Source organism: Sorex araneus, chromosome 4 (assembly GCF_027595985.1).
Source record: "Sorex araneus isolate mSorAra2 chromosome 4, mSorAra2.pri, whole genome shotgun sequence".
NCBI lineage: Eukaryota > Metazoa > Chordata > Mammalia > Eulipotyphla > Soricidae > Sorex > Sorex araneus.
The window spans coordinates 212,348,326-212,360,367 of NC_073305.1; the positions used below are offsets into that span (position 1 = coordinate 212,348,326).

General features: G+C 58.0%; 1 protein-coding gene across 6 annotated transcripts in view; it reads right to left on the reverse strand.

The window, feature by feature from the left end:
• Positions 1-12,042, reverse strand: part of ARHGAP17 (Rho GTPase activating protein 17) — a 98,407-nt gene that overhangs the window by 16,712 nt on the left and 69,653 nt on the right. For all 6 annotated transcript variants that reach the window (XM_055135944.1, XM_055135945.1, XM_055135940.1 and 3 more), the window contains exons 11-16: positions 9,739-9,850; positions 9,034-9,115; positions 7,136-7,216; positions 4,454-4,567; positions 3,669-3,760; positions 1,883-2,042 (exon numbers count right to left, since the gene is read on the reverse strand). In XM_055135944.1, coding sequence (XP_054991919.1) covers positions 1,883-2,042; positions 3,669-3,760; positions 4,454-4,567; positions 7,136-7,216; positions 9,034-9,115; positions 9,739-9,850 — 641 coding nt within the window. The remainder of the gene's footprint in view (positions 1-1,882; positions 2,043-3,668; positions 3,761-4,453; positions 4,568-7,135; positions 7,217-9,033; positions 9,116-9,738; positions 9,851-12,042) is intronic.

Here is a 12,042-nt window from a genome sequence, read left to right on the forward strand (position 1 = left end):
CTCGTGCCACCGAGACGGCCCGCCCCAGTGTGTGTGTGTGTGTGAGTGTGTGAGAGTGGGGGAGTGTGGGACCAGGTCGCATGCCACCGAGATGGCCCGTCCCAGTGTGTGTGTGTGTGTGAGTGTGTGTGAGTGGGGGAGTGTGGGACCAGGCCTCGTGCCACCGAGACGGCCCATCCCAGTGTGTGTGTGTGTGTGTGTGTGTGTGTGTGTGTGTGTGTGTGTGAGTGAGAGAGTGTGGGCCCAGGCCGTGTGCCATTGAGAGGCACGTCCCAGTGTGTGTGTGTGTGTGTGTGTGTGTGTGTGTGTGTGTGTGTGTATGTGTGTGAGTAGGGAGTGGGGGAGTGGACAGTGCCCAGGTGGCTACCAGGGGACAGATGTGAGGCCAGGCCAGTGTTTCTCTCCATCCTGGCCCTGTGTGTGTGGTGGTGGGGGGAACAGCTGGAGGGTGAGGCCACACACCCTTCTGTCCCGTGGGGCGTCCAGGGACCGCGCATTCGCCCTGCGCGTGTGGAAGCTGCGGGTGAGAGGAGACTCAGGGCTCTGGGGGCGGGGCTGGCGGCCGGTGTGGGTGAGGGAGACTCGCCTTCCCGGGGCAGCCTGTGCGTGTGCGCGCCTTGAGAACTTTTCAGTTCAAAAGATAATCTGCGGGCTGGAGCGACAGCACAGCGGGGAGGGCGTTTGCCTTGCACGTGGCCAACACAGGCTCGATCCCCAGCATCCCCGAGGGTCCCCTGAGCACCGCCAGGGGTGATTCCTGAGTGTGGAGCCAGGAGTGACCCCTGTGCATCGCCGGGTGTGACCCAACAAGCAAAAAAAAAAAAAAAGAAAGAAAAAGAAAAGAGAATGTGCTGGGCACTGCGGGGAGCTGGTGTGTGCAGGCTGTGCGGGTGGGGTGGGGGCGGGGAGATGCCATGATGCCATCCCAGCAGCCACACGGGCCCGCCACTCCCGACGGCCGTGATGTCAGACGCGCGGAGGCTGAGGTTGCCGTGGCCATGTCTGGCGTCCGGAGGCACGGCCAGGCAAGAGAAACTTCTGCATGGGGGCTTCCGGGCAGAAGAGCCAAGGGAAGCCGGACCCTCTGCCACGCTCCTACCAGGCGAGAGCCAGCGTCCCCCGCTCCGTCCAGGCAGCGCCCCCGAGAGCTTGGTGTAGCGCCCACGTCGCACGGTTACGTGTCAGCACGGAAAGCACACGCGCGCTCGGCTCCCGCGGGGCTCCCCCCCCCGTCGGCCACTACAGTGGAATCTCATCCCGCACGTGGCGGAGGCTGGCCCTGGATAAAGCAGAGGCCACAAACAGCCTTTGGGGACCCCCAGGGCGCCCCACAAGGCGTGTGAGGAGGAGTGTGGAGACACACTGGCCCGTGTCCTCCCTTCCGGGAAGGGCCAACTGAGCCAGTGCCCAGGAACATGGGCACAAAGGCTGGCTGCCAGCAGGGGCCACTGACGGCAAAAATACGTCTCTCCCGAGACACCCAATCACACAGCTCGCCGGGAGGGGTGGGTGGGGGGTTCCACTCCGGCTGCTGGACATCTCTGTCCACCGTCCTCCTCCCCCCGCCCCCCCAGCCCAGTCCATCCCGGCGAGCTGGGAGCAGGCGCTGGTGCCGTTCCACTGTAGGGCTTACCGGGCCTCGGGGAAGCTGGGAAGCGCATGGCGGGAAGCGTTAACCGGCGAGCCGCACATCTAGCGGATGGTTAGACTCACGTTTGGAGCAAACTAGCACAGACTTCCGGGAAGTCCCCGAGTGCCAAGAGCTGGGGCGGGTCGGGGGCTGCTGACCATCCAGGTTTGCACTGTCCTGGTGCCAGCCCCCCTCCTCCGGACCCTTCTCCTGGGACACCTGCTGAGGCAGGAAGGGGCAGCCCGCACGCACCTCTCCTTCTTCACCAGGTCCCCTTCCATCACCGCCATGCTGGCCGGCCGCTTCCTCTCCAGGGTGCCCGAGTCAGACTCGTTTCCAGTGTGGGAGGAGGCGTGGTTGGAATTCGGGGTGGCAAGAGGCACGAATGCTTCCGACACGTTAAATTCCACCTCTGTGGAAGGAAAACCAACAGGCCGACGTGAGCCGCGGAGCTGAGGTGGGGGGAGAGTGCTCAGGCTTGTGAGACCCCCCGGGGCCTGGGTCACGTGTTGGCATTCGGAGGGCGCAGAGCGAGTTACAGTCTGATCACTGGAGCACTGCTGTCCCGTGGCTCCAGTAACGTCTCCACAGTGAGACTTGTTACTGTTTTTGGCATATCCAATAGGCCACGGGGAGCTTGCCAGGCTCTGCCGTGCGGGCGGGATCCTCTCAGTAGCTTGCCAGGCTCTATGACAGGGAAGGAGGAATCGAACCTGGGTCGGCCGCGTGCAAGGCAAACGCCCTCCCCACTGTGCTATCGCAGCTCGCAGTCCCCCGGCGGGGCGTGGATCGAACCCTCTGCCCAGGGCCTCAGAAGGCCTCCTCCAGGGCTGGGGGGTGCCCTCACACAGACAGTGCAGCCCCCGGCTCCCGTGCCAGCTCGAGCCCTGCAACTCCTCCTCCAGCCACTCGACCTCCCAGCGGGCCTGGGTTCCAATCCCTCCATTTATGTGGCCTCCTTCCGGGGCCTGGGTTGCTCCGGGGAGCCGACAATGAGGCGCCCACTTTAGTGGCCAGTCCAGTAACATGGCCACCGCCTACCGAGTGTAGAGAGTCTGGAAAGAAGTGGGCTGGGGGCCAGAGAGGCGATCAGAAAGGAATTTCTTCATCCTTTCCTTCCCCTGCTCCCTTCCTTTTTCCCTTTTTGATTTTTTTTTTCTTTTTGGGTCATACCCGGTGATGCTCAGGGGTTACTCCTGGCTCTGCACTCAGGAACTACTCCTGGCTGTGCTCAAGGGACCCTATGGGATGCTGGGAATCAAACCCGGTCAGCCACGTGCAAGGCAAATGCCCTCCTAGATGTGCTATTGCTCCAGCCCCTCTTTTTGATTTTTAAGACCACATCTGGCAGTGCTCCAGGGCTACTTCTAGTCCACTGATTCAGGGACCGTGTGGTGTGGTGTGGGAGATCAAACCCCGGACGCCTGATGCAAAGCGTGAGCCAGGTCCCGGGCCCCTATTTTCTTTTTTAAAAAAATGATTTCGAGGTCCTCCCCGAATATCACATGGAGTGATGCCAACCCCCATCCCCCCAAAATACCCACAGAGCTGGGAGTAGCCACTGAGGACCACCCAGTGTGCCAAAGTTTCCCACCCACCAGAAATAAATGGGTAAATAAATAAGAAGACGCTTCTGGGGCTGGCGAGAGAGCCACGAGCTCGAGCCTGGCTCAATCCCTGGCACCAAAGAATCCCCAAGCACACCGGGGGCCCCAGAACTCGACGTCTGGCCTGACTGGATGAGAATTGCCGGGAGTGGCCTCCAGGCCCCCTGAGCACCACTCAGGACACCCCTGGCCCTCAAACAGAACAGGCTTTCAGGGCCAGGGATGTGTTCGGGTGTAGAGTGTGTGCCTCTCTGTGTAAGGCCCTGGGTCCGATCCCTGGCATCACACACACACACACACACACACACACACACACACACACACGCGCACACACGCGTGCACACACAGTGCACACACATGCATGTGCACACACACGCACACACACACGTGCACACGGTTTCAACTCTGAGACTGTGTGGCTCGGCCATCACCTCCAGGGAAGAACCAGTCGGCGTGCTGGATGATGGGCTCGATCACCGCGACCACGTGGACAGATGTGGCGGCCGCCATCTCGGCCAGCGTCCTGCAAGAGAAGGCCACAGTGGTAGGGCCGACTCGGTTAGCCGAGTCGAGGCGCTGCCATCCCAAACCAAGGGGAAACCAAGACGAGATCCACGAGGCCGTGGCCAATGACAGGAGCACCGGCCCGATTCCGGGAGGAATAAACTGTTTGCACCGTCCCCAAGCACACGGCAGCAGCTGCTCCCGTGCAGGGGCAGAGCCAGCAGACCCCGGAGACGCTGCTTTTCTTTCTTTCTTTCTTTCCTCCCTCCCTCCCTCCCTCCCTCCCTCCCTCCCTCCCTCCCTCCCTCCCTCCCTCCTTCCTTCCTTCCTTCCTTCCTTCCTTCCTTCCTTCCTTCCTTCCTTCCTTCCTTTTTTTGCTTTTTTGGTTTCACACCCGGTGATGCTCAGGGGTCACTCCTGGCTCTGCACTCAGGAATTAGTCCTGGCGGTGCTGGGGGGTGGACCCTATGGGATGCCGGGGATCGAACCCAGGTCAGCCGCGTGCAGGGCAAACGCCCTCCCCGCTGTATTATAGCCCTAGCCCCGAAACGCCGCTCCCTGCAGCCCAGGAGCCGGGCCAGACCGCGCGGGGCGCGGGCCGAGGGCACAGCGCGGCTGGAATGGGGCCCGTGCAGAGCTGCCCAGGCTTCCCGAGCAGCGCATGCGCGGGAAGATGTCTGCCCGAGGGGGTGCGTGCGGAAGGCTCACTTACCCTTCATTTTTGGCCCATAACAAGTTAGGGCCCAACACGATCGCAATGTTGCTGGGAGTCATCTTATTCACGTCGCTGGTCTGTGCAAGCTTGGCAAGGAACTTGATTAAATACCTACGGGACGAGAGAGACGGCATCGGCCGGGGTGTCGCTACCCTCCTGCCCAGGGGCTCACCCGCGGAGGGGCTGTGTCTGCAGAGTGTCACCTGATCAGCATCTGGAGTCATGTGTTTTGTTTTTTTTTTTAATCAAAAAGACGAATTTATTTTTCTTTAGAATTTCTTTTCAGGTATCGCCCTCTCCGTTATACTTAGATAAAACCCATCTTAAGATACCCCCAGAGGGTAATTTTGTAGCGCGTATCACAATGGCATCTGGCATCAAATCTGTCCTAAGGCAATAAAGGCAGCTCACGAGAGTGAGACTCACTCGACCAAGGCCTCACTCCCTCGAGTGTTCGGATTCAGTCCGACCCCCCCCCCCCCCCCGAGTGAGAGCCACCCTCAGCGGTGTTCGGGGCTGGGGGTGGGCGTGCTGCAGAGCTGGGGATCACACTCGGGGGCACGCGAGAGGCCACTGTGAGCCGTCGCCCCAGCCAGCCCCTGCCTCTTGGGTTTTTTGGACCCCGAGACTGTGCTCTCTAGCCCGACACCCATTCGTCAAGATCACAAAGAGCAAAGAGTGACGTCCCAGGGCGAGTCTCTCGGGATCAGAGGACGGAACTGTGGTTTCCAGCGTGAGGTGTGGGGAGGTCAGGTCAGGGATGCCACAGGGCGAGCAGCCAGCTCGAGCCGCTCACAGGGCGAGCTGCAGGAGGGATGAAGCAGGAAACGCAGCTCAGCTTGCGTGACTGAGGCGGTGACTGAATCTAAAGGTCAGGCCACACGGAGGACTCGCTGCCAGTAAAGCACTTGTGGCTTGGGGACCCAGTCTTCTTTTTCTTTGTTTTGTTTTTGGGTCACACCCAGTGATGCACAAGGATGACTCCTGGCTCTGCACTCAGGAACCGCCCCGTGGGGACCCTATGGGATGCTGGGAATCAAACCCGGGTCGGTCACATGCAAGGCAAACACCCTACCCGCTGTGCTATCGCTCCAGCCCCCGCTTTTTTTTTTTTAAATAATGTAGGAGCACTGCTATTTATTCAGCCATTGATGAAGCTGATTGAACTGGGCATGAACTCCACCTTACTTTATTATTATCATTATTATTATTTACTTAATTTTTAAAAAAATTTTATAAGTTAGTTTACAATGTTTGATTACATGCAATATCCAAACACCAGTCCCACCACCATTACACCTTCCCACTACCAAATTCGAGATGTTTCCATCCTAGACCCCGGTCCCTGGCCCAAAACACAATTGAAATAATATATTTCGTATTGTCTGCTATGAAGAACTGCTGAACATGTTTACATAAAAGTGTTCATATAAGAAACAGTGTGAAGATTGTTCTTTTTTGGCAGGAACCATTAAGGCATTCTACAGTATATCACTACCATGTTGTTAAAGTTTGGGTGATGTGAGCTCTGGTACATATATCTGAAAATATGTATATATGCACATGTACATATATTTCCCTCTATCATCTGCTGCCTACTATCTGAACCCCATCAACTGTGGTGTGGTAATTATGGAGAATGGGCAGGGAGTGTTTTATGATGTGTCACACAGCCGCCAACGTGGCTGCTCGGGGAACCAGTCTTACAAACATGAATTTGGTTCGGAAATGTCTTTATCAGCTGAGGCTACCCTCGGCTTCTTCCAAATTCTATTTGAAGCCAAAGAAAAGATGAGAGGATAAATTTCAGAAACGTTCCATAGGGGCCGGAGCAATAGTACAGCGGGGAGGGCTTTTGCCTTGCATGTGGCCAAACCAGGTTCAATCCCTGGCATCCCATATGGTTCCCCGGGCACTGCCAGGAGTGATTCCTGAGCACAGAGAAGGGAGTAACCCCTGAATATTGCTGGGTGTGGCTCCCAAACCAAAACCAAACACCAGTTCTGTCGTAAATTTTCCTAGAAAATAGTTACTTTGATAATATAATCTCCCATCTCTCGAAATTTAATTTGCAGGAGAATTTCTGCTCTATTTAATTTAATTTATTTATTTGCTTTTTAGGTCACACTGGCAACGCACAGGGAATATTCCTGGCTCTGCACTCAGGAATTACTCCTGGCTGTGCTCAGGGGACCATATGAGACGCTGGGAATTGAACCCGGGTCAGCCGCGTGCAAGGCAAATGCCCTCCTCGCTGTACTATCGCTCCAGCCCCTCTATTTAATTTTTTTAATGATGTGAAATATTAAAACTTTGAAAGCGCTTACGCAAATATGAATGGTCCTACGCAAGCATTATCATGCGTGACTTGCTAACCCTTTACATACGGCGAGGGCCGGATGGTTCAGTGCTGAGGCCCAGGGGTGCCGAGAATCACAGGGTCCCTCAGCAGGGCTCAAGAGACCATGTGAAGCTGGTTTTGAACTCAGGGGCCTGTGCTTGCTGGATGCACTCGAGCCCCCGGGGTTCTCTCCCGGGACAGACTCAGCGATTTCTAAACATACCAAGCACGCCTGAACCCGCCAGCCCCTCTGCTGGGGACTCGCCCCGGGCCCCAGGGCCCTCGTCACCTATGTCTGGGACGGAGCCGGCGGCAGGATGCCGACCGACCGTACGTACCTAAAGTTCACAAAGTTGTGCGTCGGCAGCTTCTGGCATATCGTCCACAAGTCCTGGAGTTTTTTGTCTTGATCCTGCACACTGAGAACAGAACACGTCACTCGCACCCACTCCTCTCGGGGCGGGAAGGGCGGTCTTGCTCTCCACTGGCGGGCGGGCGGGCGGAGGCCGGGCAGGAAGAAGAAGAGGCAGGGTATGGGGTAGGCCGGATTCGGGGCACGAACAGATCTGGGGCCCAATACCACCCTTCTAACACTAGGCGGTGAGCGACCTTCGCCACTGGTGCCCATCCCTACTGAGTACGACGGGAGAAGCAGGCGGGGCCGCCCAGGGTACCAGCAGAACCAAGGGCACCAAGGCCCGGCCCTACGGACACAAGATGCTCTCTCTGTCTGTGCTCCATGGAGCCCGAATCTCGATAATAAGCAGAGTCTGGCAGGAGATGAGCCAGCCCAGCTCAGAGCATCCTGACCTCAGCCTTAGCCTGCCCCAGGGCTCTGAGCCTGGAGGCGACATTCTGAAGCCAGGAAAACCCCCCCTTTCAAGAGCACACGAGCAGAAATCTTTTTTTTTTTTTTTTTTGGTTTTTTGGGTCACACCCGGCAATGCACAGGGGTTACTCCTGGCTCATGCACTCAGGAATTACTCCTGGCAGGGCTCGGGGGACCCTATAGGATGCTGGGAATCGAACCTGGGTCGGCCGCGTGCAAGGCAAATGCCCTCCCCACTGTGCTATTGCTCCAGCCCCCACGAGCAGAAATCTTTAAGAGGGGCAGAAAGGGGAGGAAAGGCCAGTTTTGGGTTTCTGCTCTACTGTGGAGTTCCGGCAGGCTGGGCCCGAGCGGGCGGGCAGGGAAGGCCCCGACCTGGCCTCCAGACCCCACAACTGACCCGAGTGGCGGGTCGCAGAGAGCAGTGCCAGGGGCTAGCCGCGAGGGCCCCCGTGTGGCTGCTGGTGGTGGTGGAAGAACACAGAGGCCTCCTTGGAAGAGCGGATTCAGCACCCAGAGAAGTGTCCGGGTGGAGGCGGCCAGAGGCCCCCCCGGAGACGCTCGGGGTCAGCTCCCTCAAGCACAGGTGACCGCGGCACATGGGACCCGGAGCTGGCCCGAAAGGATGCAGCGACCCCGGCCCGGAACGAACTCTGGCATCGCGACCCTCATGGTGCTGGGGTGCAGGCACTCGGGCCAGAGCCTGAGAGAGGGTGGAGGCACGTCCCACTCCGGGGAAGGGAAGTGCCAGCAGCCTCTGCCTGTGGCGCCTGGCGCTGCCCCGGGCTCAGGGGACAGAGCCAGTGGGCGGCCGTCCAGCCTGTTTCTTTGCCCCCTGTGGCCGGGGGTGGTGGTCCAGGTGCTACTGAGAGGGACAGAGGCAGAGCCCTGAGGGAGATGGCCAGGAGGCAGTTGGGCTGGCCAGAGAGAAGCTTCTAGAGCCTTTTTTTGTTTTTGCTTTTTGGGTCATACCCGGCAATGCACAGGGGTTATTCCTGGCTCATGCACTCAGGAATTACTCCTGGAGATGCTCAGGGGACCCTATGGGATGCTGGGAATCGAACCCGGGTCAGCCGCATGCAAGGCAAACGCCCTACACGCTGTCCTATCACTCCAGCCCCTCTAGAGCCTTTTTTTTTTTTTCTTTTTGGGTCACACCTGGCTCTACACAGGGGTTACTCCTGGCTCTGCACTCAGGAATTATCCCTGGCAGTGCTCAGGGGACCATATGGATGCTGGGAGAACAGGGGTGCGCATCACTGAACAATAATTAACAACATCATTCTCAGAACACGAAACAGTACCTTACTAGGCCTTCAGGAGGGCCAAGAGATAAAGGCAGAACAAACGGGATACGATATGTTGCTTCCTTTAACTTTTGAAACTCAAGGCCTCGCTTCAACTTACCTGGCAACTTGTGTCCACTCTTCATACAGGTGAAAGGTCATCAGGGGTTCAGGGAGTTCCCGCAAATAGGACTTCAGAGCACCTGGAAGGGTTAACATGTGAGCATGAAGAACGGGAAGGCAGGCATCCTGGGACATGCTGGGAGGCACGATGAGATGACCACAGTGACCATCGTCCCGAGTCCTGAGAGCACGTCAGGAGTTGGCAGAAGTGGCAAGGAAGGGCCGGAGCGATAGCCCAGCAGGGAAGGCGTTTGCCCTGCACAAGGCCGACCCGGGTTCGATTCCCAGCATCCCATATAGTCCCTCGAGCACCGCCAGGAGTAATTCCTGAGTGCAGAGCCAGGAGTAACCCCTGTGCATAGCCGGGTGTGACCCAAAAATAAATAAACAAATAAAACCATTTAAAAAAAGACGACTTCCGCTTTCTCCGTCCCTGAGACCTGTGAGGAAAGCTAGACGTTTACTGGCGAGAGGGTCTCCGACAGACTAGTTCGGGGCTTCCCCGGCTTTCTTCCGCCTGGGGCCCCTCTTTGCCTGACCCCAGGAGTATAAAAGAGGGACGTGCATAGTAATAAACCGTACACTTCGCTGAAACATTTTGGGGTCATGGTCCCCACATTCAGCGAACATGCCCCCGTCTGTGGTCACCCCCGCCCCTCGACTCAGCAGCGGGGACCCCCGGGCCCGAGTCCTTGGGGCTCACCTGCCACGGCGTGGGGGTCAGAGTAGAACTCGTCCAGGTGAGACGTGGAGCAGTCGAGAGCCGCCTTCAGCCTCTTCAGCTTGGAGGCCCCGGCCCCGATCCGGAAAAGGCCCTGGGGGTGGCCACAAGACCTCAGCAGCAGGCCCGTGGTGACCGTGCCTGAGTGCCGTCCCCCCACCCCAGAGCCCTCTCTGCTGCGTCAGACCTGCCAGGAGCCAGCACGAACCCCCCTCCCCACCCGCGTGTCTCCTGGCACAGTCACGGGCTGCGTGGAAGCCCCCCCCGCCCCGCCACTTCTGCTCCTGCCCATGGCTGAACGCCCTGGCCTCTCAGCTCTTCAAAAGCAGTCTCAGGTATACTCCCATGAGGCTGACTTCGAGAGAGCTTCGAAACGGTGCAATTAAAATACTGAAGTCTCTCTGGGGCTGGAGCGATAGCACAGCGGGGAGGGCGTTTGCCTTGCACGCGGCTGACCCGGGTTCGATTCCCAGCATCCCCTAAGGTCCCCTGAGCACCATCAGGGGTGATTCCTGAGTATAGAGCCAGGAGTGACCCCTGTGCATTGCCGGGTGTGACCCAAAAAGTTAAAAAAAAAAATTGAAGTCTCACAATGGAGACGTTACTGGTGCCCACTCGAGCACATCGACGAACAACCGGGATGACAGTGCTCTGACAGTGCTATATTGAATATGCCACGGGGAGCTTGCCAGGCTCTGCCGTTCGGGCGGGATACTCTCGGTAGCTCTCTGAGAGGGACGGGGGAATCGAATACAGTATTTTTGGCATATTCGAGATGCCAAAAACAGTAAAAACAAGTCTCACAATGGAGACGTTGCTGGTGCCCGCTCGAGCAAATCGATGAGCAACGGGATGACAGTGTTACAGTGCTACATATATATATATATATATGTATATATATATATATATATATATATGTATATAGGGGTGGGGGGTTGATGGGAGGGAACCTGGGGACACAGGTGCTGGGAAACCTACACTGGTGGAGGGATGGGTGTTGGAACACTGTATGACTGAAACCTAATCATGAACAGCTTTGTAAGGGCCTATCTCACAGTGACTCAATTAAAAAATATATATATATATACACATATACTGACATCTCAAGATAAGTGGCTCGAGCAGGCCACTAATCCCTTTCAGCGCTATAACTTGGGCTGGACACGAGGCCAGGAAAACAAGGCAGAGTCTCAAAGGGCCGAGTCCAGGGGCTGTGTGCCTCAGTGGCACCAGCTCTGGGGGGGCCGGAGTGTTCCTGGGGACGGGCTTCCCCTGCGAGCAGGGCACCGGGCAGAACCCCCCGGCCTCTGCCCCCAGGAGCAGCCTCCCTCCTTCCCCAGGGGTCCCCAACCTTGCCGAGTGCTCTTTGTGGTTTTTTTTTTTCTTTTTGGCTCACACCTGGCAATGCACAGGGGTTACTCCTGGCTCTGCACTCAGGAATTACTCCTGGCGGTGCTCAGGGGACCCTATGGGATGCTGGGGATCGAACCCGGTCGGCCGCGTGCAAGGCAAATGCCCTGCTCCCTGTGCTATAGCTCCAGCCCCTCACCGAGTGTCCTTGAAGGGGATAAAGTCGGCCTTGGCCCTGGATGAGAAGGGCTGAGCTGGGCGACTAGGAATGAGGGTCACGTGGGGAGGGGGGAGGAGGTGGAGGGGAGGGGGACGGGGAAGTGGGGGGCGGGGCAGGGCCTTCGAGCATTACCAGGTGGGCACCCAAACCAAGAAAAGTAAACTGAATTTAAAAGTTGATTTAAAAAAAAAAAAACCCACAACCAGAGACACGCTTCGATTCTGCCTCCGCCCCAGCGGGGCCTCCTGTTACTCGCAGAAGGATCCCCCCTGCCCGATGAAGGACTCGGAGACCCCTGGGGAACTGCAGCCCCCCTCCCTCCGTCTCTCCGCCCCAGCAGAGCTGGCGTGGGTGTGCCACGGGACTCATTTCCCACGAACCGCACAAAGTTGAGGGGGGAGATTGTCGGGCCCTGGAGGGAGCACCGATTGGGGAGGACTCCGTCCCAGGGCACCACCTTCTGAGGGGAGACTGTTGGCCCTTGGAGGGAGCACTGACTGGGGAGGACTCCGTCCAGGGCACCACCTTCTGAGGGGAGATCGTCGGGCCCTGGAGGGAGCACTGACTGGGGAGGACTCCGTCCCAGGGCACCACCTCCTGAGGGGAGACCGTCGGGCCTTGGAGGGAGCACCGACTGGGGAGGACTCCGTCCCGGGGCCCCGCCTCCTTCGGCTGGGAGAGGTGCGGGGAGACGGGCCGTGGGCCGTGGGCGGGGC